This window comes from Ceratotherium simum, chromosome 25 (assembly GCF_057802395.1).
Source record: "Ceratotherium simum simum isolate JZ-2026a chromosome 25, ASM5780239v1, whole genome shotgun sequence".
Taxonomy (NCBI): domain Eukaryota; kingdom Metazoa; phylum Chordata; class Mammalia; order Perissodactyla; family Rhinocerotidae; genus Ceratotherium; species Ceratotherium simum.
In genome coordinates, this window is record NC_141924.1 from 10,853,351 (window position 1) to 10,877,709 (window position 24,359).

The 24,359-nt window shown below is 57.1% G+C and overlaps 1 protein-coding gene across 1 annotated transcript in view; it reads right to left on the reverse strand.

Annotated features, from left to right (window-relative positions):
* Window positions 1-15,709: 15,709 nt before the first annotated feature.
* The window catches only part of MGAT3 (beta-1,4-mannosyl-glycoprotein 4-beta-N-acetylglucosaminyltransferase), a 28,792-nt gene continuing 20,142 nt past the window's right edge, over window positions 15,710-24,359 (reverse strand). The window contains exon 2 of the mRNA XM_087448578.1: window positions 15,710-17,576. Within this exon, the coding sequence (XP_087304704.1) occupies window positions 15,971-17,575 (1,605 nt within the window). The 5' untranslated portion in view covers window position 17,576 and the 3' untranslated portion in view covers window positions 15,710-15,970. The remainder of the gene's footprint in view (window positions 17,577-24,359) is intronic.

The window sequence follows — 24,359 nt, forward strand, 5'->3', positions numbered from 1 at the left end:
AATCTCAGGACCCTGCCGGGTTTGATGGACAAGGGGCCTTCTGGGATCTCTCTGATTGATATGGCAGTTTTGACAAAACCCCTGGTCTTACATCTGGATGGTGGCACTGGCCTCTTATGGGATCATGGCTGGAGGGCGAGAGGGAAGCACTTGTTCACCAGAACAGTAACTCACACATAGTTAGGCATTTAATTGTGGAATGAAGAAATGAGTGAATGAATGAATGAACACTTTCCAGAAACATAGACGGCCTGGGAGAGATGGACTCCCCCTGAGTCGGGCCAGTCAGGTCCAGTCTAATTTGAAAGGGGCATATGGGGAGGTGGGGAGTGTGTGGCAAGTGATTTAAGCTTTGCGTGCCTTGGTTTCCCCATCTGTGAGTTGAAGATGGAGATAAAAGAACTACCTCATTGGGCTGTTGAGGATTAAAGGCAAGAGGGCATGTAAGGGGTACTGGCACCCAGGGAGCCTGACACACGGTGAGCACACGGTGAGCAGTGGCTTCTGCTATTATGAGATGTCGTTCTCTCTCGTGCATGGATGGTACATGGGAACATTAGCTCACCAGCAGACTTTGGAAAGCTGGGACACCATTCCCAGGGCAGGAGCTCAGGGGAGTCTCCAGCTGTGGCCTCCCGGCCCTGGAAAGCCTCGGTGGACAAGGGTCTGGGCCCCTGAGGGCTAAGGCAGGATGCTGGGGCAAAGATGAACAAAACGTTCTTGCCGAATGACCCGTGAGAACCAACACTTGTTCCCGACATATTAGCCAAGTTAGTTATTTGCTCACCATTTAGTGAGCAGCTAGTATGAGCCAGGACTGGAGGTGCACATGTAGGAATAAGACACGCAGCTCCTGTCGTCAGGAAGGCCAGGGTTGAGGAGAGACAGACAAGAACACAGACAGGCACCAGGAGAGAAGCCTTTGCAGGTGCGGGGGAGCAGAAGAGCCTATGATCCATGCAGAAGCGGGGGGTGGGCACCACCCGGCTGGAGCACAAGGTGGGGAGGTGAGGGGATGAGACGCGAGGCTGGACAGGTGAGCCTCCCGCGGGCGCCCAGGGAGGCAGTGACAGCCCAAGATGAGCTTCGGGCTGCTGCACCAGCACCGTTAGTTGTGATGCACTGCCACCAGCTGGAGTCAGTTGTGGGTTTGAATTTCAGCTCTGCCTCCTGATGGCTCAGCGACCTCAACAAGGTTCTCAACCTCTCTGGGCCTTGGTTTCTTTTGTGTGTGTGTGTGGGGAAGATCAGCCCTGAGCTAAGATCCGATGCCAAGACTCCTCTTTTTTTTTTTTTTTTGAGAAAGATTGGCCCTAGGCTAACATCTGTGCCCATCTTCTTCCACTTTATATGGGACGCCGCCACAGCATGGCTTGACAAGTGGTGCGTCGGTGTGCACCTGGGATCCGAACCTGCGAACCCTGGGCTGCTGAAGCGGAGCGCGCACACTTAACCGCTTGCGTCACCGGGCCGGCCCCCGGGCCTTGGTTTCTACACTTGTAAATGGGGATTGATTAAAGTGCCTAAGCGATCAGACCTTGTAATTGACTCAGGCTAACTAAGATGGAGGGAGAGAGAAGCAGGTCAAGTGGATTTCTGCTGTGAGAATTATAACCACGGCTGAGGCCTTAGGGAGTTCACCAGGTGATGGAACAGGGGCAGGAGTGGTCCGGGCAGAGGACGGGGTCACGGCCCATTGGAGAGCTAAAAGGACCAGAGCCAGAGAATTCAGGAAAGAAAGGCCCCAGACGAGTCTGGTGAGGAAGGCCAGGCCCAGCAGGCCACAGCCAGGAACTTGGCCCTGAGCCAACAGCAGTGGGCAGTCCATGCCTTGATCAGACCTGCATCTTAGCGAGAGCAGCCTGGCCCCTTTACGGGGACAAAACGGGGGTCTGAGAGCTGCAGGAGATCAGTCCCCAGGCACTGCGGCATGCCCTGAGAGAGCCATCAGCGGGCACGAGGAGAGAACGCTCACTGAGCTCTACCCACGTGCCAGCACCTGCACGCAGCCGTCCCCAGCCCTCCTCACAGCCCTGTCACTGTGCCACTGACGACCAAGGAGGCGGGGTCTTGAAGAGCCACAAGCAGCAGGACGAGGATCTGAACTCAGGTCTGGAGCTCTGAACCATCCACGGGAGAGATGAAGTCACTTGGACGAGGGTGGAGGAGGGGGAGCCCTGGGGACACGGACATCTAAGGCTGAGGAAGCAGAGGACACTGGAGAGGACCAGTCAGAAGACAGGGGTGTCCCGGAGGCTTGGGGAGAGGACAGTGTGGTCACAGAGGCCGGATATCTCCTTCCCCAGTTAGGAGCTGGTCTCTGACTGGTTCAGCGAGAGGTGGGGACGGAGGCCCAGGGGCAGAAGAGTAAACAGGAGGTGGGAAGCGAGACAGTGATGTTGCTGGGAAGGGAAGGGCAGAGGAGAGGACAGTTAGGAGGAGGTGAAAGCCCGGTGGGGTTGGGTCGGGTTGGTTTGGGGGTTGGCTGGTACTTGTTCTAGCCTTGAAGGTGGAGGGAAGGAGCCAGCAGAGAGACAAGTGAGAAGGCCAGAAGGGGAGAGCCCTCAATGGATGATGTCACAGGGGAGAGGAGCGGAGGGGAAAGGAGGGAGCAGGCAGGTGCCCCTTTACCTGCAGGGGTGGGGGCAGTGTAGGGTGGCCCAGGGCACCCCTTTACCTGCAGGGGGAGTAGCACGGGGCAGCCCAGGCAGCCCCACAGAAGGCAGAGAGGGCGAGGACCCTCAGGCGTGGGTCTTCCCAGCGTCATCCCGTCTACTTTGCCCGGTAGGATGCCTTATAAAATTGGAACTCTCTGTAAATGCTTGTCGCCCTGAGTTGGAGGGAAATCCTCCTGGATGACGAGACAGCATGCTCCACCCAGCCCCGCCTAGCCTCTCCCAGCCCCCTAGGGAGGACCCGGGTGGAGTGAAGGTGCAGACACTCCCATTACCCGGGCTGCTGGAGGAGGTGGCTGTAACCAGGTCGGTGAGGCTCCCAGATGTGAACAGCCAGGGCCCAGGAAATCACTCTCGAGAGCGCCGCCCCGCCTAATGGGTCTGCTGTCATCAGATGTCACCGATTCTCTATTCACCAGACTGGAACCTGGTCTCCCTGGACGGGAGTGAGTTTCCCCATTTGCCTGTGAAATCTCCGCTGCCCACCCTGTGCCAGGTGCTGCTGAATGGGCGAAGGGAGTGTAAGCTCATGCGCCGAATACCCTCCCTTTGCCAGGCAGCAGGAGAGGGGGGCTGGGCGCTGGTAGATGTGAGGGCTGAGAGCCCACATCCCAGCTCCTCCGCCTCCCACCGTGCGACCTCTGCGAGTTTCTGGACTTAGGAGAAGGGTGGGAAGACTAAGCACAGCACCCAGGCCAGAGCAATTGTTCAGTGAATGTTAGTTGGTCTCCCTTCGTATCCTTTATCCGCGTTGATCCCTACCACAGTCCTGTGAGGGCTGGGTATCAACGGACCCATTTTACAGACGAGGCAGCACCACTCAGGCTGATTACAGCTTCCGCCACCTCAAGGGGCAAACTGGAGGCCTGCATGCTGGACTGGACCAAGAAGTGCTCTCCCTGCTCCACAAAGAGCTTGGAAGGACCCAGACAATTATAAAGGACAGTGTTCCAGGTTTGCTTCAATACTTAGAAGATCTGGCAGCACTGGGCTCCCCACCTATGCTGAGGAGCAGCCACCACTTGTGGACAGAGTCTGAGCTCCCCAGCTCACCCCAATCCCCACCACTCCCTATTGTCTCTTCCATGGATGTTCACTCATTTACATTACCCGTTGGGCTCCTGTAATCTGCTGAGTCTGCCAAGGCCTCATGAGGGTTTCTCATCCCACCAGAGAAGGAAAGGGAATCAGAGAGAAAGCTGACATATCTTCCCAGCTCCAACCACAAAGCACTGAACCTTGAAATATAGAAAGAGAAAACCAAAACAGCATAGCTGCGCTCGAGTCCAAGGTAAATACCTCGACAGCCCGGGAAAGGAGCTGACACAGGAGCCCTTGGTGCACCCAGGCGCTGCACTCTTGAGGGGTGCCAGGACCCGCAGGGCCCCCACACCCATCTGCTAGGAGTTCCAGAAGAGAACACAGGGATGGCAGAGTAGCAAGAGTTGGTGAGAGCTGAGAACATTCCAGTCAAGGAGAAAGTGTTACAGGAGGTACATGGGTGTGGTAGGCTTAGGGGGGCTGGGCTTCGAGTCAGGTGAAATGAATGGCAGCTGTCACACTGTTAGAGACCTGGGGGTTTATCCAGCTCACACCCCCCTGCAGGCCCCAACACACACACGTGCACACACACACACAACCGTACAGCCACCCATAGAGAAAAGACTGGCCACACTGTACTTATTAAAATTGTATATCTTTGGTGTAGTCATCTGGCATTCACTTTGGCGTAAGGAGCGAGGGAGGGATTGTAACGTCTTTTTTCTAAATGGCTGTCAGATATTTACGAAATACTCCTTCTTTCCCCCATGCCCTGAGACGCGCCTTTATCATATACTGAAGTCCTACGTGGATTTGAGGACCCCGTCACCAGGTCTCCCGAGTATTGTGACTCCTTCGAATTTGCTGCCTGCTGGGTCACTGTGCCCCCCCACCGTCACAGCTCCGAGAGGGCTACTCTGAGTTCACGGTTGGGTCCCTCAGGCCAGCAGGTGGGGTTTGTCCTCAGGATCCGTGGGAACCAGTCACTGGAGGCCGGTCTCGCAGGGCTTCTCTCTGCACTGCTCCGTTCACCCGCTTTCCAACCAACTTCCTCCGACTGGTTCAGCTCACCTCTTCAGACCAGGCCGCGTCCTGGTCAGTGCTGCCCAGCCCGCAGGTGAGTCGGTCCCTTTGAGTCGGGCATCTACTCCAGTCCAAGGATATGGGACAAGGTAGCATGATGGGATATCAGGGACTCCCTGGAGCTCTGTCAGGAACCTTGACTTGGCCTGTAGGTGATGGGGAGCCATAGACTATTTTAAGTTGAGAGGGGGTGTGATAGGATCAGATCTATGTAGAGCAGGGTTGCTGAGTTTGGTCGTTCATGTTACACACTGCACAAGGACACCACATCCAAGGGGCGCTTTTCACATCGTAGACCTTGTGGAGTTGTATGTTTTGTATGACATTTCTTTGGCAGAAGGCAGTGAATTGTCTTGTTCTAATGAAATCACACTATGTCGATTTTCCAATAGATGGAAATAAAATATCTTAAGGAAGTGATGCCCTTCCCAATTTGCACAAAAGCCCTCATGGGCTGGCAGCGGCCCTGCATGGAGAATGGGTTGGTTGGGGGAGGCTGGAAGCGGGAGAAGGAAGAGCAAGGGGCGATTTCTGCGTGTCCAGCTCAGGGTCTGGGGGTAGGCAACACCAGCTATTAGGCAAGATGTGTCCCCGAGGATGCACAGAGCTTGGGAAGCCCTGAGTGTGGTCTAGATGGTGAGTTGTGACGTCTGTACATGCTCTTGGTCCTCTGAGTCTTAGAACTCAACTCACCAATGCCATCATGCTGGCAAAACAGCCTTTCCTTCCCCTGGGGCTCGGCAATCCCACAGGCCCAGGGCAGGCTGGAGAACGGGAGGGACCTTCTCCGAATCTGGCTCCGCAATGGGAAAGCCATTCTTGCGACCTTCTCACGTTAGGCGGTCAGAGGAGGAAATGTCCACCCAGCCAGGAGAACAGGCTACAGGACGCAGGCCTGAGCCCCACTTATCAGATCAAGAGGCAAACCCCAGAACTGTCCCTGACTGTGCTCAGTGACTTCTAGGGTGTTGACATTGCCCGGCAGAGCCGCCCATTGACACAGGAGCGGGGGGCCTCGTCTTCTGCGAGGTAGAGGGGCTGAGCAAGCCCCAGCTAAGGAGGGTGGCTGCCCTCGTCTGTCTGGGGACATGCTGGTGGGGCAGATATCCACATGTACTACGACTGACAATGCAAGGAGGGGCCTGGGAGACAGGTCGCCCAGGGAAGGGCGAGTTAGTGCGTGCACCCCACGTCAGTACAATTCAGTGAGGATTAAGTGAGGCTGCTGGCCCCGGGCAGGTGTGGAGACACAAAGGTGAGGAAGACACGCCCAGCCCCACCATGTAGGCCAGACAGGTGCTCCAGGGGGGCCCTCCATTACTGTTCATCCTTCAAGCTCCACCACCTCCTGTGCACGTTCTGGAACCTTCCTTTCCTCCCCTCTAAAAGGGGAGGGGGGGACGTACCCCTTTCCTCTGCATGCCTCCAGCACTCTGACGCTGCCCTAGTCCCTCCTTCATAATTTTGTGTTATTTCCCAGGGATGGTTTTCTTTTATCTTTAAAATTTCCCATGGTTCTAATTTTTATATATTTGCTTTTCCATTTTGTGGCATGTATTTGTCTAAGCAGCCTCAAATCCTGTGTGGCATCCAGGGAAAAGAAAAAAAGAGGAAGGAAAGGAGCGAGGGAAGCCAGCGCCGCGGGTGACGAACATGCCCCACTCGCCCACTAGGAGGCAGCACCGCCCCATGGGAAGGCGGCAGAGACCGTGGTCCTGAGTCCTGTCGGGGAGCTGTGTGCCTTTGAGCAATTTACACCCTTAATCTCCCTGAATCCTAGGTTGCCACGCTCCAGTCTCGCAGGCTGGGAAGTGGGAGGAACCCCCCAAATACCATTCAGATTTCGCGAGGTAACGGTATGCAAAGTGGCTGGCACGTACACAGTAGGTGCTCAATAGTTGCACACCCCTACTCTGTGGTCCTTAACTTGGGTGATTTTGCACCGGTATTTAACGATGTCTGGAGACATGTTTGGTTGTCACACTTGGGGGAGTGGGTTCTACCGGCATCTAAGGGTACAGGTCAGGGATGCGGCCAACACCCTGCGCTGCACAGGACAGGCCCCCAGCAAAGAACGATCCGGGCCACATCATCAGTAGTGCTGAGGTCGAGAAACTCTGGCCTACTCCCTTGATTCTGAGCGCCTAGAGGGCGGAAAATGCGTCTTGTGCGTCTCCGTATCGTCCCCAGGGCCTGTCACAGTGGACAGTCGGTAACTGCGTGCAGGACTGAGCTGGGAGGCGAGGAGTGGCATGGTGCGGTGGGACCCGTGGGCGTCAGACCACGACTAATTGTCGTGGAGCCGGGCCGCGTGCTTAGCAGTGGGGCTTCCTGAGAGCTGAAGGAGATTTGCAAAAACAAGACTGCCTCCAAACCCTCCCAGGCAGGTTGCTTTAAATGCTAGAGATCAAGGGGGCTCTTTAAAAGTCTTAGAGCATCGAGCGCCCCCCTTCAGAGCCTTCTGCCCCAGGAGGCGGTCACATGAACTGGACCACGTGAATTAGGAAATTCTCTGCCTCCTACAAATCTCAAGAACATTGGATTCTCTTCCTCCCACCCTCAACCTGCACCTGAGGCCTTGGCCAATGTTGTAGAACCAAATGGCAAAAAGTCTAGAAGTCCCATTTCTGGAATGACGAGGGACCAGCTGGCAGAGCAGATCAGGGAATGGAGATGATTCTTATTTTTGACAACTTGATGGACAGTCACATGGATGAGGGCCTGGCCTGGTCCTGCGTGGCCCTCAAGAAGGCAGAGCATCCTCACGGGGGCCTGGGGTGAGGTGTGCTGGGTCTTCAGCCTGGTGGGACAGGCCGGAGGTTCTGATTAAATCATGGAGGTTGATCCAGCATGAAATTCAACAGAAGTGACGAGTCTGGGCCAGGCTGGGCCGATCACCACGGGCAGCAACCCTGTGGACAAGGTCCTGCAGAGGAGGAAGCTGGGCCATCGAATTACCTCCTGCTCTCCGGTGGGCAGATAGGTGTATGCGATGGAACCCCAGCCCTCGGGCTGGCAGAGCGGGGCGCTCAGGGAGCAGGGTGTCAGGGCAGTGGGGGTACTGGACAGCACTGGAGATGGTCCTGGGTTCAAATCCCAGCCCCTCCACTTATTAGTGGTCTTCACCTGTTCAGTCGTTCATTCCACAAAGAGCTATCGAGTCATGCCATAAACACAAAAGCAGACAGTTCTAAGACCACGTGCAAGGGGCAAGGCTGGAGTCGTGCAGGCATAACCCAGGTGTGGGGAGGCAGGGGCAGGGGTGTGGAGAACCTGACACCTGAGTGCAGCACGAAGGAGGGAGCGAGTCAGGTGCAAAATGGCAGCAGAAGGTTCTGAGCTGAGAAGACAGTGCATCCACGCTCGCAAAGTTTTCATGAGACGAGTTAAGAATGCTTTTGGTTGTCAGTAGCAGAAAACCCAACTCCAAGTGGGTCTAACAGAAGAGGACTTCCGGCTCACTAACTGAGAAGTCCTGACCGTGGCTTTTGGGGGAGGCTCCGCACAGCAGCCGGGGTTATAAGCTATAAGCTCCACCACCCTGTTTTTTTTCTGGTGGTGAGGAGTTCTTTTTCCATCATTCTTGAAGAAAAGAGAAGAATTTCTTTTCTAGGAGCCTCCAGCAATTTCTTCCTCCGCATCACTAGCCTGAATTGGGCCCCCTGTCCATCCCTGAAGCAGTCGCCCTGACTGGCCAGTGAGGTACCAATTGGTTCAGCCGTTCAGGGCTGCCTCGGGGGCTGGGTGTAGGTGTGTGTGCGTGCATGTGCGTGGGTGTCGATCCCACCAAAACGCGAGATTAAGATATTCTGGGAGGAAGAGATGCTGGGAAGAGCAATTGCAAACGCCCACTGCGCCCAGCACTTAGTGAGTGCCTGCTGTGTGCCCAGCCCTGTGCTGCTTCACCTGCATCATTTAATACTCGCGACAGCCAACGCTGCGAGGTACGAGCGGTCATCCCCACTTGACAGATGGGGACATGAAGGCTTAAGTCTAAGGAACACGTCCCGAGTCATGCAATTAGCAAGTGGGAAGCTGGGATTTGGACGCTGGGTGGTTATGTCATAACAGGCCCTGGCACACAGCAGGCACTCAATAAATGGCAGCTACTATTGGGGAGAATTCAAGGATGACTCCCAGCTTTCCAGTTTGTGATTGGGCAGGTGAGGGGTCACGAGTGGGATGGAGAGTGCAGGACAGGGAGAACAGCCTTGGGGGGAAGTGCAGTTCCACCGGGTCCCTTGGTGTTTGAGGTGACCTTGACTCCTTGGGGCTCATCCAACAGGCAGTTGGATCCTCAGGATAGAGGGCTCCCCAGAGAGACTGAGGCAGCCTCGCCTTGGTGAGAGTCAAGAACCACAGGCAGGGGGCCGGCCCAGTGGCGCAAGCGGTTAAGTGCGCGTGCTCCGCTGCGGCGGCCCGGGGTTCGCCGGGTCGGATCCCCGGCGTGCACCGACGCACTGCTTGTCAAGCCATGCTGTGGCGGCATCCCATATAAAGTGGAGGAAGATGGGCATGGATGTTAGCCCAGGGCCAGTCTTCCTCAGCAAAAAAAGAGGAGGATTGGCATCAGATGTTAGCTCAAGGCTGATCTCCTCACAAACACACAAAAAAGAAGCACAGGCAGAGCAGGACTAAGTCCTGGGAGCCCCCTAATGGAGGGGGTGCATGGGGTAAAAGGAGCCCAGGAAGGCAACCTAGAAGGAGCATCAGAGAGGGAGGAGGAGCCACAGAGGCTAAGGGAAGGAGCGCTGAGAAGGGATGCAGGGTCCACGTGGCAAATGCACCACGTGAGGAAACGGAGGGTGAGCACACGTCATGAGGATGACAACTCACCCTCAGGAAGCTCTCACAACGCTCCAGGCTCGGTCCCAAGTTCTGAGCATCATCCTCACCACCACTCAAGAGGTCTGTCCTATGAAGATCCTCATTCCACAGATGAGGGTCCAGGAGAGGGAGTTGACCAAGGGCTGGTGAAAGGCCTGACGGAGGCAGCTGAGGTTGTGCCAGTTGTGACCTCTGTGCCCCAATTTCTTTTGGGCATCCTTCCTCCTTTTTAGCCATATAGAATGGGCTCTGGTTGATCTAAGCTAATCTGCATATTTCACCCATCATCCCGCTAATCTCACTGATTTGTTCAGGGATAATCACATGACCTCATCCAAATCATTGAGATCTGGGCCCAGGACTTTTAGGGAGAGGAGCTCTGTTTCTTCTGTGCTGAGTACCTAGGATGAGTTGATGTGAGGCCTGGAGCTGCTGCAGCCATCTTGCAGGCATGAGGGTTAAGCCTGTCTGAGAATGGGGACAACACAAGTTGGGAAGTGGAGCCGAGCTGAGCCAGGGAGAGCCTGATGACAGTGTGACCATGAGCTCTGCCTCAAGCTGTACCTGAAGCCAACATCACATCTGAACTTCACCATTAGCAAGCCAATAAATTCTTTCTCTGCTTTACTAGTTTGGGTTGGCTTTTTTGTCATTAACTGAAAGCAAACTGTATCAGTTATCTAGTGCCACACTTAGGCCGGTAACAAAGCCCCCCGTAGCTCAGTGGCTGAAGCAGTCGAGCTTGTGAGACAGGATGGAAGCTTAGGCTGCACTTGACTGGGAACTTGTTCTGGTCTTGGCTGGGCTCACACACGTGGTGGGCAGCTGAGATGAGGGGGACAACTAGGTCACACATCCAGGCCGCAGTGGCAATGATTTGTGTCACTGTTGATGTTTACTCTAGGAGCTTTCAGCAGTCTAGGATAGGTGCTCGAAAGGTGGTCTGTGATACTGACGCAGGGTTGGGCTTTTCCTGTAAATGTGCAGAAGAATAGGGTTGCAGGAAATTAGGGGGGCCTAGGAGAGGCCAGTTTTTTTGCAGGTTGTCCCTCAATCTGGGTTTGTATGATGCTTCCTTGGGATTAGATTCAGGCAATGCCTTTCCGGCAGCAGACCTCCTGGGTGATGTGGAGTCCCTCTCAGAGCCTGTGGGTCCGTGAGCTCGGGGTTCCTGTCTGTGGTGATGTCACTCCCTCTTATCTGGTGTGCAATCGACTCATTCTTTTGTGCATTATCCCTTCCTTGGTCACCAACCACCCAGGTCAGGTCCGAGCAGGGGCACATCCCTGCAGCAGCTGCCCACCCGCTGTGGGGCAGGAGAACCGTTCAGCGGAGCCCAGCCCAGACTGTAGAACTGTGAGCAAATAAATCGTTGTTTAATCTACTAAATTTCAAGGTGGTTTGGTTGCAGCAATAAATACTTGATAGAGTATACTGAAAAATAAAACAAAAAATATTTTAATTTCAAAGAATTAGTTTCCTGGTATAACTGAGTCTCTGGGAATTCACTAGAATGGCAGGTGAGGTGCCAAGGACTCTGGCCAGAGGGCTGGCCCTGGGCAAGACCTTTCACCCCTTTGAGCTTTAACCAGAGATTGGTGGAGGTCCCATGATTTGTGGTGCATGGTGGGGACTTCCGGTGGCTCCGGGGTGATGGGCCTTCAGGATTTCGGAGTTTTGACTGCCCACAGCTCAAGCCCCAACCTGGGAAGTGGCCCTCGGGGGGTTTAATGATTGATGAGGATCACGGTCTCCACTACTGCCCTGTCTCTCCCCTCCTAGTGGAGCTTCTCAGCTCATGACACGTCCCAGCCCTCACCTCCCGTCTGGAGGTTGTGCTTACCTGTCTGTGTCCCCCACTGACTGCGGTCCTCCTGAGAACAGGGACGTCCTCTCTGTGGCCGCTGACCGTGCCTGGCTGGGCTAGGAGCTTGGATGGTGTTTGAACATAAGCCCGGGCATCACCACTAGCCTCTCCCCCCCCCCTTCCTCCATCTTTCTCCGCCTCCCCGTGGATGCTGATGAAGGGCCTGCAGGGGGCCAGTTAAGAGCTCAGCATCTGGTGTGAGGCAAACTGACTCTGCCACTCACGGCCTTATTGAACGTGTCCAAGCCTCACTTTCCACATCTGTAAAATGGGAATGGTGGGGAGAGAAATCTTTTAGCCCAGAGTTTAGCACAAAATAAGCACTTAAATAATGTCTGTAAACGTTTAAGATGGTGATGATTCACCCTGGACATGATGGAAGGGTTGTAACCCTCATCAGAAATGGCAAGTGGGTCACCATCGCCCTCTTGTGTCTGGGTGGGGCATCTGCCTCTCCTCTACTCAGTCCTGCACCTGCAGGGGCAGGCGCCTTCCTGGGCTCTGGGAGCCTGGCTGGAGTCCAGGAGACAGTTACGCAGGTAAAGTGCTTGGAACCTTGTGGGTGCTCAGGAGACATTAGCCCTGCTCCGGCCACCAATGCTGCTGTCGCTCCTCCCCGTCTCCAGCCTCAGTCTCCCCATCTAACACGGAGGCCGCACAGCCACCCCACCGCGGACCAAGGCAGGGTTCCAAGCGTGTCTGCTCCACCATCTCTGAGGTTCTGCTTAGAAAATACCCAGAGGGCCCCCTCCCAAGGACAATGCCCCCCCATTCCACGGGCCCAGGCACCAACCCAGCACAAGTCCAAGGTTGGCTCCATGGGGGAGATGATTGATCCCGGAGCCTGCCGTCCTCACCTCCCCAGAGGGCTGGCGACAGGACCAGCGCTGGGAATCCAGGTCTGGCCTGTTCTGCCACCAAGTGGCAGTGTGATCTTAGGACCCCTGACAGCGTCTCGATGCCCAGAGAGCACAACTATGGGAGAATCACTTTCCTCCCTGTAGAGGCACCAAAATCTTCATCTAGACCCCCAAAGGTGTCCCTGCCCACCTCGGGAGGTGGGTGTCGCCAGCCCCAGGCCTGCTTCTCCCTCCTTCTGGGGACCTCTGTCCAGCACCTTCCCTCTCCCAGCCTGCTTCCACCTCTGGGAGGGAAGGATGCCCCCTGGTGGTGGTGGTGGGTAACTGCATCTCTCAGTGAAGGTGGTCCGCACGTCCCCTTCCCACTGGCTGTCCAGTCCTTGGGAAGGCTTGCACCCTACTGACCCCACAGTCTGCAGTGAGGGCGTCTTTAGCAAGACCAGAGCCACCCACTGCACCCCTCCCTGCCCCAGAGCACCCCCAAACCAGCCACACATGCACATCCTTCAGACTTTGTAGCTGTTTTTATTATTAACATTATCTCCTTTAAGCATCCCTTTAAGGGTGAAATGAAATCCAACCATTTACAGAGAAAATGATTTCAGAATGTACATATTGATTTTCCCTTACAAAAAAAATAATACTATTATTATTATTGGTGACCTTAAATTATACATTTCCCAGGGCCCTGCATTCTGCTTGGGCAAGTCCTGTCTCCCCACCCCGACTGTCACCGTTGTTCCCCCAAGCTCTCCCAGCGCCTGTCCCAGGAACCAGCGTGACCCATGGGTGGGGGCCTCCTTGAGCCTAGAAGCCACAGGGCCAGTGGTTCCCAGGGAAGGAAATCTGGATATGGCAACGGGGCCGGCGGTGCGCCAACGTTCACATTGTGTGGTTCACCTTCATATTGGAGAGCAGCCCAAGGCTCCCCTGTCCCCCGAAATTCCCAGTGTATGATGTGATCATTGTGAAACTCTTCAGCCCCTGCCCTGGCCCCCCACCCCTCAGACAGCTGTCCCCTCCACACCACGGCCAGGCCTCCACTTGGCGGTGGCCATGAATGTGCCCCTGGTCTGAGGGGGTAGGCGGGGCCTGGCAGGTCTGGGCTCCTCCCTCTTCCTTCCTCTGTCCCCCAGCTGGTGAAACGGAGGCCAGGGACCCCTGGCAGCCTGGGAAGGGGGCATCCCCCCGCAGCTGAGGGTGCCAGGGGCATGGGGTGAGGAAGCCATCAAGGAGGAAGGCTCCAGCTGGGATTCAGGCATGATTCAGGAGTCCCCAGAGACTGCCCATCCAGAGGGTGAGCAGACGTGGCTGGGAAGAGCAGGCCTTGGATGGGCTGACCCAGAGCCACAGGGACACCGTGACCTCTCGAGCCACTTCTCAGCACCAAGAGGGACCAGAGAGGGGGGCTGCTGTAACTCCAAGGGAGGGGGTCCCATGAGAGAGAGTGGAGGCAATAGAGCCCCCTCAGCCTGCTTCATGCCTGCCCACCAGAGGCTGCTCCGCAGCGAGCTCCCCAGACCACGCCTGCACCAGGCACTTCCCCAGGCAGAACCATGGCAAAGGAGACACCCTCCTCTCCTAGCCCATCAGGAAACCCCAATAAGACACCCAGGGAAAGTCCCAGCTGGAGGCTGGGGGGGGGTAGGGTGGAAGGATGTGGCTGGGACCAAGAAGGGCTGGGGAGGTAGTGAGCTCTCAGTATTCCTTGGACTGAAAGACAGACAGACAAATAGACCCCGCATCCGCTTTAGCCTTGCCTTCCAGGCTCCCCACGGGCTTTCTGCCTCAGTCATTTTGGGAAGCCACAGGAGGTGTGGCCACAAACTCCAGGTCCTGAGGAAGGGGGGCCAGGGCCTGCTCCCACATCCACGCACGAGCATCTATGTACAGGGACACACCGACACAGACACACAACAAGTCCACACCAAGCATGCACCCATGCCCATAAATACACACACACGCACAGACACGTACAGTCCCACAGGCAGCTCTGCATCCGGGCATCTCCAGTAAACGTCCGAGAGGGCCTTGGGGAGGGGGTGTCTCTCCTTCCCATGCCTGCAGGCTCTCCTTGCACTCAGCTCCGGGCTGGCAGTGCAGGCACAGGAGCAGGGTGTTCCGGGAGCTCTGAAGGACAGCAGGATCCTGTGACTTCAACAGTCATTCCGACCCCTCTCCCCTCCCCCTGTGCCCGAGATGCCCCGTCCCCCATCCTTCTCTCCTCCTCCCTTTAATAAGAGAACTCCCACGCTGAGGCTGGGCGCCTGGCCGCCCAGCTGAAGACTACCTTTCCCAGCTTCCCTTGCAGCTACTTGTGGCCACGTGACTAAGTCCCGGCCAGTGAGATGCGATCAGAAGCGACAGTGCCATCTCCGGCTCATGCCCATAACAGGAAAGGGTATGTGCTTCCCTTGCCTTTCTCTGCCTCCCCCAGGCTTGGATGCACATGTGATGGTGGGAGCTGGAGCAGCCCTTCTATCCAGAATTGGACAGTGTGTGTGAAGGGAAGCAGAGGGCCCTGCGAGCCCGGGACTGTCTCCCTCTAGACAGTTGTTAGAAACAAGCTTCTGTCTTGCTTAAACCACTGTGTTTCGGGGTCTCCTGATTACAGCAGCTTAGGATCTACTCTAATGAATACATCCCCCGCCCCATGAGGCAAACTAAGAGGAATGACATGACATACAACTGGCCTTAATGACCCTCCTGGGCCAGCCTCATGGCCCCTTTCTGGTCCCTAGCCAGCCCCAAGGAGAGGCACGAGGGTGACTCCGCCTGAGACGGTAGAGAGCCTCCTCTTTTCCCCGTTCCTCGCACCCCCAGCCCCAGGTCCGACCTACGGGGCTGGCCGGCAGCCCAGCCTCCGGCTCCCATCCCACCCGGGACCTGGCCTCCCGGCCTTGCAAGGGCTGCGTGGGCAGCCCACAAGACAGCAACGTCAAAAGGGAGGAGGACGTCAAGGCCAGGCCTGGAACCCAAAGGAAGACTCCCAGGCTTCCCCAGGCCCCACACCTATCAGCTCAGCAGGTGCCGGGGAGCACAGGTGTCCTGTGGGGCAGGGGGGTGGGGTTCTCAGCTCCCTCTGCACTCCTGAGGACCCTGCAGAGCATCCAGCAGCGCTTCCTCCCAGCTCAATGCCATTGTCCATCCTCTCCCACCTTGGTGTCCCCTCTTCCTCCTGGACCCCAATGCATCTATTTACAGAGCCCCAGGACTTCCTGGCTTCCCCCTTTCCCACTGCAGAACCGAAGCCCCAGGAGACCAAACAGTGGGCTTCTCCCCAGTGGGGGCCGCAGCTCCCACATGGCTGCCCTGGGGAGTTCCCACAGGCTCCCTTCCCCACCCTGCCCGCCCTCCCCTGCTACCCAGTAACCATCATGCACTCTCCACGGGCACCTCCTGTCACAGCACCCCGGGCCACACTCCCCTCTCCTGACAGGAAGGATGTTTTGTGAGCTCAGAGGCTTGACCCCGATTCACAAAGAGCTAGGTAAGGAGGACTCCCCCACCACCCACTCCTGGTCCTCTCAGGAACCAGCCAGATGGCAGAGGGAGGCAGGTAGATAATAGGAGGGGCCGCCCCCTCCCTGCCACCGGCCCTGTAAGATCATGCAGCCTTAGCCTTCAACCGTGTCCAATTTGCCCCTGGCAGGCGGCCTTCCCTCGGGACCCTTGTGCCGCTGCCCACCCTCCCCCACACCCTTGGGCTCCTGGTAGGGGTTGTCCAGCAGGTAGCGGAACTGGTGGTAGTTCTTGAGCAGGTACTTGGGGGCGTACATGTGCTCGCTGGGGTCGGCTGGGGGGTACTCCTGCCGCGTGCCGTCAAACCAGCCCCCGGTGCGGATCAGGCTGCGGATGTAGTTGAGGTCCCGCTTGTCCTCGTAGTCCCCCCAGCGCGGGAAGTCGCCGTTCTGGGCCGACACGAGCTTGAAGTAGATGCCCTCGGGGGTGAAGCACCAGGAGCAGTGCCAGCCGGCGAAGTGCAGGGGGCTGCCCAGGGACCACTGCACGAGGATGTGGCCGGTGCGGTTCTCGTACTGGCGGAAGTTGGGCATCGTGTAGTACTGGCGGCGCCGCAGGCGGATGCCGTCCAGCCCGTACACCGTCTGCAGCATGTCCACCGTGCAGCCCGACACCACCTCCAGGGTGCCCGGCTGCTTCCAGAAGAAGCCGTAGAGCGACTTGCGCATGTGGAAGGCGAAGGGCTCGGTCCAGCCGTCGTAGAGCTTGAGGAAGAGCACGCCGTCGCGCGCGGGGATCTCGTCGGCGTCGTCGATGATGAAGACGTCGTCGGGCCGCAGGTTGCGCAGCCGCGACACGCCGTCCTGCGTCAGGAAGGTGCGCAGGTAGTCGTCGGCGATCCAGCCGTCCTGCCGCCCGCCCGGCGGGAAGTGGTCCAGGAAGACGTAGAGCACCTTGTGCCGGATGTACTCGAAGGTGCCGTTGGTCAGCATCTCGCGGAACTTGAGCGGCCGCGGCTCGCCGTAGGCCGTGAAGTTGGACTCGCACACCACGAAGGCGTCCACCACGTCGCCCAGCTCGTGGAAGCGCACGTCCAGCAGGTCGAACTCGTGGTTGACGTTGATGGCGTTGATGACGCGGCGCGGCACCTCCCGGGGCACCAGGCGCTCCTTGGTGGGCAGGTTGGAGTGCTGGACCACGGTGGGCACGCCGCAGCTCGGCCCGTGCCAGCCCGGCAGGCACACGCACTCCACCCACTTGCGCCGCGCGCCCCCGCGGCCCCCCGCGCGCTCCCGCGCGCTCAGCAGGTGCCGCGCCGGGCCCCGCGCCGAGGAGCCGCCGCCGCCCTCCGCCTTCTCCTCCGGCCGCCCCGACGGGGGCTTCTCCAGCATCTTGGTACCTGGCTTGAAACAGACGCCGCCGGCTCTGGTGCGCACGAAATACTCGGTGGTGTCCTCGGGCAGCACGAAGTCCGTCCGGTGCAGCTCCTCGGTGGCCCTGCTCGGCGAGAGCGGCTGGAGCAGGGGCGAGTGGGAATAGAGCGGGGTCCGCAGCAGGTCCGGGCTACCCGGCTCCGGGCTGGCCTGGGGCGTGACGGGGGCATTGTTCCAGAAGAAGCTGGACACCAGGTTAGGGCTGAGGGAGGCCAGTTCTCGGGGGAAGGTGACATAGGACAGAGTCTTAAAGAAGTGCAGGAAGGAGATGAGGCACAGGCCGGCCATACAGAACATGAGAAAGAGCTTATAGCGTCTCATCTTCATCCTGCAGGAAAGAGGGAGACAGCGGACAGGTCAGGGGTCTGCAGACCTGGGCCAGGGGAGTCTGAGGCTCTTCTCCCAGGAAGGGGACCTGGAGGCCTTTGCTGTCACCGTGTTTGTGAATGTCCTGGCCAGTGCCTGATGCCCCAGCATTGTCACCTCCTTCCCGCCAGGAGTCAAGCCTGCAAGTCCAACTTGCTGTACCAAGCACCCCTGGAAACTCCCCTCCTGGCTCAGGACCTTCCCCCTGCTCCCACAGCCCTTCCCCTCAGAGACCACCAGGGCACCACACATCGCTCCACAGCAGCCTCCTCCTCCACCTGGCCCACCCCTCCCTGACCCTACCAGCTGCATCGCTAGGCTTTGCTCCAGGAACAAAATGCATCCTGGGAAAAGCTCAACCCTGCAGTGCAGAACCTGCCCCAGAGGGATACAGGCCCAGAAGGAGGGGGAAAGCGGGCTGCAGCCCTGGTTGGGGGGGGGGTTGCTTCTTTGCACTGCCCGGAGTGCTGTGCTTGTCCTTCCTTCTTTCCTTCCTTCCTCTGGACACACTGACAAATCTTTTTCATACCTTTTCACTGAAAAAATTCACAGGTCTCAAGGGATGACACTTAATTCTGACCAATTTAAAGGATAAAACTATGCAAGTTCCCTTCCTTACCCCCTGCCCTGTACTAGACCAATGTCCTGGCGTGAACTATTTGATCTGTTTGAGGTCTATCACTGGTTTATATGCAATTTTTCTGTTCTTGGTTTAATATTTTTCACAAATATTATCATACTGGACACTAAGTCCAATCAAATTGTTCTCTTCAATCAACGATAGAGATTTTCATACCAGGAGAAATAGATCTACCACTTCCTTTTAAATTTCACATAATATTCTAGGGTTATTTTGAATGAATTGCTCTCTGTTCACGAGTGATTCATGACTATAACCATTCTCTGCTCATTTACAGTTTAATTTATCAATTGGTTTGTGGCTGTGGAATGGAGAGCCTTGTCTATTGTTTTTACAATTTAAATAGACTTTCTATTTTAGAATATTTGTAGCTTGTCAGAAAAGTTGCAAAGATAGAGCAGAGGGTTCCCTTCCACTCCTCAGCCAGTCTCCCCTAATTCGATTTCTTACACGACCACAGTACATTTGGGAAGCTGAAATGGACGCGTGACTATCAACTAAACTCCACATTTGATTCTGATGCACCGTTTATCTGCTGCATCTGTGCAGCAAGGGAGCACTTGTGACCGGAGCCCTCAGCTCACTGTGTTCTCGAGCCCAGGGAGGTGGGTGGGCAGGCAGTTACAAAGCTGGGGCATGAGTCTGGGTGGCTTGGCTTCCGTGCTACATGCCCTTCCCAGCCTCACCTTCGTGAGGAGTCCCGAGCGAGCTAGTGAGGAACAGCCGAGTCGCCAATCCCACTAGCCAGGGCGGAACTTGTGCTCTCAGTTCCAAGATGCCTCCTCCTCCAGCTGAAACGCCTGGCCCTCCTGGAGCCTGCCCACGGGCAGCTGGCATGGCTGAGTGCAGGCAGGCAGGCCAATCAGGGGTGGGGGCCTGACCTCTGCTAATGTCAGCCGTCCCAGGGCAGACATGGGGCTGGTCTCCACTGGCCTTTGGGAAGGCAGGAGGAAGGGATGCTCCTTGGCAACATTCTGCAGTGGGTCCTCTGGGCTCCTCCCTCCACAGTGGACTCCAACCCTGCTCTGGCAAAGCGCGACCAGGGAGCCCTGGCCAGCAGGTGAGCTGAGGGGCAACGGGGTGAGGCCCAGTAAAGGCAGGTGGATAGGAGTTCTTACTGTGGCAGGGGCCAGGCTTAAGGCAACACTGCAAACTGAGGTCAGCCCGGCAGAAGCCTCCAGAGTGACAGACCTGAGGGGTTTCAAGACCCGGCAAGGCAGCCTGATCCTTCCGCCTCTGTTTGTCCCCACTTCTGCCTCTGTGAGGCACAGCCCAACCCCAGCCCTTGTGGGACTGAACCCGCCTGTGAGCTGTGGAGGGCAGGGCAGGGCCAGGCTGCCTCTCAGACTACATCCCCCAGCAGCAGCGAACAAAGGCCTTAGCAGGTCAGAGAAACTCAGGGAGGCGAGTGAACACCCTGCTTGGTGCAAAGGGGTCCCTGTGGCTCTGCTGAGGTCACCCTGACCAGCTACCCCATAGCTCCCTGGCCAGGCTGGCTTTCAGGATCTGGTTACACCTGGCGGGCTGTGCCCTTGGGATGACAGATTCACCAATGCCTGGGATCTCCCTCTGACTCACAGGGGCCTCTAGGGTGAGGCCCCTTGAGAAAGCCCCAGCCTGGCTTGCTGCCGAGAATCACGGAACTGAGCATGTTTTCCTCATCACCCAGGCTGCTAGGAAGCTCAAAAGTGGACAGTGATTGGCCTGGAGCTAGTCGGTGCCTCGCAGGCTACATTTTCTGGGACACCTTCATTCATGGCTGCCTGTATTTTTTCAACTCTTATTCTTCTTGGCCTGATTCCTTTTTATCTTATCTTCATGTATTTTGATAAGTGTTTCAAATACCTTTTTTGACTGAGAGGCATATAGGTAGGAAACTGAATGAAGAAATAAGCACTGGCACCCAGGGTCTCACTTAAGTCTCAGCCACCCTGGGAGGTCATTGTAACCGCTCCATTTTTACAGATGGCGAAATGGAGACTCAGAAAGATGACGAGACTTTCCCCAAAGGACATTCAGAAGGTGGCCAAGTCAGGACTTGAACGGTTCTGTTCCAAGCCAGCGCCTCCCTCCCTCCTTACAGCTAAGACTGTATCCCTCCCTGGTCGCCTGGCTGGGGGCTAAAGCTGTGAAACCAAATTAGGCCCAGCTGGCAGCATTTCTGCCTCCATTATAAAGCTTCATTGAGAAACCATCAGGTGTGACCATAAAGCTTATAACCCACCGCTGTCCTGAGCACATTACACACGTGACCTCACTGAATCCTCCCACCACGAGGCAGGTACTGCTGTCACCCCCATTTTACAGGTGAGGACACTGAGGCCAGACAGCTGATGTAGTTTGCTCAGCATCACACAATTAGCAAGGGTCAGACTCGATTCTGTGGGGTCAATAGTGGGATTTCATCCAGTGGTAAAGCTGTCCTGGGCTCCTTCCATCTGCCAAGTTCAACCCAAGTGGGGTGACAGGGGCCCCAGGAAAAGTCCACCTGTGACCAGTGAAGACAACCCAGTGGATGGAAGAGACACCATCACATTTGATCACACAACACCTGGCAGGGCGCTCACCCAACCCGTATTGTCCATTCACTCGGCAACTACCTACTGAGAGCCCCACTGTGTGCCAGACCCTGGGAGCACGGGGGATGAGGGGGACAAGAACCCCCGCCCTCTGGAGCACGCACAGGGATGAGCGGGGCAAGGAGATGGCAATAAACTGAAAATAAATGAGTCAAATAATATTGTATGTTAGAAAGAGCCATGCTCTGGAGAAAAATAAAGCAGTGTCCTCATAGGAGGGGGCGGTTCAGTGACAAACAGGGTTGTCAGGGCACGCCGCACGGAGAAGAGTGAGACGTAAAGATGAGGGTGCAGGGGAAGAAGGTTCCAGGCAGAAGGAACAGCCGGTGTCAGGAGGAGTGCGGAACTTCAAGGAGGGAGATGGACGGGCCCAGGCCATGCAGAGCCTGGGGCCATGGCTGGAAATGTGGCTGTCACCGGAGGATTCTGAGCGGAGGAGGGACGTGACCTGACTTCCGTGTGAACAGGCTGACCTGGCTGCTCTGTTGAGAACAGACAGTTGCCTCAAGGGCGGAGCAGGGAGAGCAGGAAGAGGCTGTCGCACTGACCAGGAGAGACGGGGTGGCTTTAACCGGGGCGGGGGCGGGGGGTGGAATCCAGGTTCTGCTGGATTCGCTGATGACCGGGATGGGAAGTGTGAGCGAGGAGTTAAGTACGACAGCTCCAGGACCTGGAAGGACGGAGTAGCCTCTGACCGGGGCGGAGGCCACCCCTCAACAGCCTTTGTGGAGACGGGAAATGGCAGAGCCGGGCTTCGAGGACGCCTCTGTCTCTGCAAGTCCCCCTCCAACCCCTGCTTCTCTCCCCGCGGACGCAGACACTGAGGCTGAGAGGGAGGGGCCTGGCCACAGTCACACAGCTGGCTAATGGCAGAGCCTGGCCATTAACCTTGGTCTCTGGATCCAAATCTCATGTCCTTTCCACAGTACGCTTGGTCTAGAAGCTTCACAGAATGGACGAGGGCGGGGCGAGCGATGCTTTAGATATGAGGTCCCCCTGGGGCTCTGGGAGTAGGAGCTAGGGGCAGGCACTGTCCAGTCCACCCCCACCCCCTGCTTCCTGGGAAGCATCAGCTTGAGCCCCCGCAGGAACTCAGGACCCCAGGAGGGGCATGGTGGTCAGGACCTGCCTAGAGAAGCACCCTTAGCTGGGGAAGGACTTGGGGTCCCCAGGGGCTGGGCCGTTGCTCTCTAGGGCCAGGAAGGCAGCTCTCTGAGAACAAAACGCCTGTCTGGGGCCCTCCTGCTGCTGGGAGTGATTCTGAGGCAGCTCAGAGGCCACACTCAGGCCCTTACTCAGGTCAGTAAAATTCACTGAGTATCTCCGGTGCCTGCTCAGTGCCAGGGCCGGCCTCCTTTGAAACCAAGTGCCTTCTGCCCCAGGCCTGAACCCATACTGAGCTCTCCCAACCCTCTTCCTGACTCCCCACAGGGATCACTGAACCACCGTCTTCTGGGTTCATGGGAACCTGAGCCTCACGGTCACTTGGCCTCTCTGAGCCTCAACTCCTCCGTCTGGAAAATGGATACAGCCATTCCTGCCCAGCCCACTTCAGATGAGACAGAGAATCAGAGAGACCAACCCACAGCCCTGTCCCTTTCCCAGCGCTCGCCATGCTGGGCTCACCTCTCCTGACATCTGTCTCCCCAGCTGGACTACGAGCTCCCCAGGGCAGGAACCTGTACACAGCAGGTGCTCAGCAAGAGCACCCTGCATTGCCCTGGGCCTGCTGAACACGCTCACCATCGCTTCCAAGCGCACAGACTCCAGAACCAGACTGCCCGGTTCAAATCCTGGCTCTGCCACTTCCTATCTGTGAGGCCTTGGGCAGGTTAATAACTTTGCTCCTTTTTCTCATCTATAAAATGAGGGTTCAATAACAATCCACTTCAAGTTTCTAGCACATAGTCAGTGCTCAATAAGCTTTCGCTCTTCTTATGGCTATTATTATTCCCCAGCCTGGCAGAGAGTAGGGAGATCCTTCGGGTGGGGGCACTGCAGGAGTAAAGGCCTGGAGGGGAGCCCTGGCAGGGCCTGCGCCCCGGTGGGCGCCGTCCTGTCTCAGAGCAGCAAGGAGCAGAGTGGGGGTGCTCAACAAGTGGAGCCCAGGCAGAAGCTGAGCCTGACAGGGGGTGGGCTGGGAAACAGCACCCTGCTTCCTGGCTCCAGGGGAGGAGGGAAGAACTGCAAGGCTCTCAGGAAGCCTCCCTAGAAGGGCCCCCAGCCCCGGGGGGCCTGGGTCTCCTGCATGAAGATGGTGGGGGAGGGGCCGGGTGCTTCCTGGTAGCTAGATAATCATGGACACAGGAGGCTGAGGCTGCCCCTGACCCAGGGTGGGGGCAGGACAAGCCCACATTGGCCTCTTCTTCCTGTACTGACTCTTGGCCACGGCCATGCCCCAGAGGGTCCCAGCTGGGCAGATTTTCCTCCTTCCCTCCCTATTCCCACTTCTCTCTTCTCCTGTTCTTGCCCTTTTTCTTTGGGCTCTGCTTGGAAGGCTGATGGGGTGAGGGAGGGAAGCAGATGAGCCCAACCCCCATGGCCCAGCCATGACCTCAGGGGTGGGCTCAGGCTTAGTCCACTGGGGGCTCCTGGCCAGAGAGAAGACACGTGCTCCCTGGAGACCACAGGCTTGACCACGGGGCTGGCCAGGCCAGCAGTAGCCTCCGGTGCAGACACACCCTGACAGCTGTCACCGGCCTGACGGGAGCCCCTGTGGAGCTCTCCATGGTCCTGAGCTCGCCTGCGCTGACCATGGTCCTAGCTCAGCCTAGGGGTGCCCTCAGCCGGCCTCACCCTGGCCCCTGCCAGCCTCCTCCGTGGTTCAGCGGCTCATGTCCTAACGGCCACTTCTCCTGTTTGACACTCTCTGGCCCCCTTCCCCACCTGCCTCGTGACACCGGATCCCTGGCGTCTCAGCTCTGGGACAGCCCAGGGGCACTCAACTCCTCTAACTGGGAAAAGGGGCCAGCTGTGGTCTGTGTCTGACACCGAGTAGGTGCCTGGTGTGCTTTTGGGGTGTCCATGGGGGGCTTCTCGGAGCCCACCCTCAGCCTCCACTCCTGGCCAGGAATCTACCCATCCACAACTCCTAGTCTGGAGCACCTCTGGGGATGGCCCCTCACCACCTCTCCAGGAGTTAGTGCATCTGCTGGAAAGGGCATCTTGACTGTGAGCTGAAGCTCCCCTCCCTCTGCTCACCCTCCACCCCATCCCAGGCCTGCCCCACTCAACGGCAGGGCTCTGCCCGCCCCTGTCAGGAAGACAGGACGTGCATCTCTGCAGCAACTGTGCTGTGCCCAGCAGCTCCTGAGACCCAGGGGAGGCCAGTGGTTATGACGTTGGATCTGAACACTGCCTCTGACCTCGGCAAGTTACTCCACCTGTCTGTGCCTCAGTTCCCCTCTCCATAAAATGGAGGTATAAGTGTCTATCTCATAAGGTTGTTGTGAGAATCATATGAGTTAATCCATGCAAAGGACTAATAACCGTGCCCAAGCACACAGCAGGTGCTTGGTAAGCACTG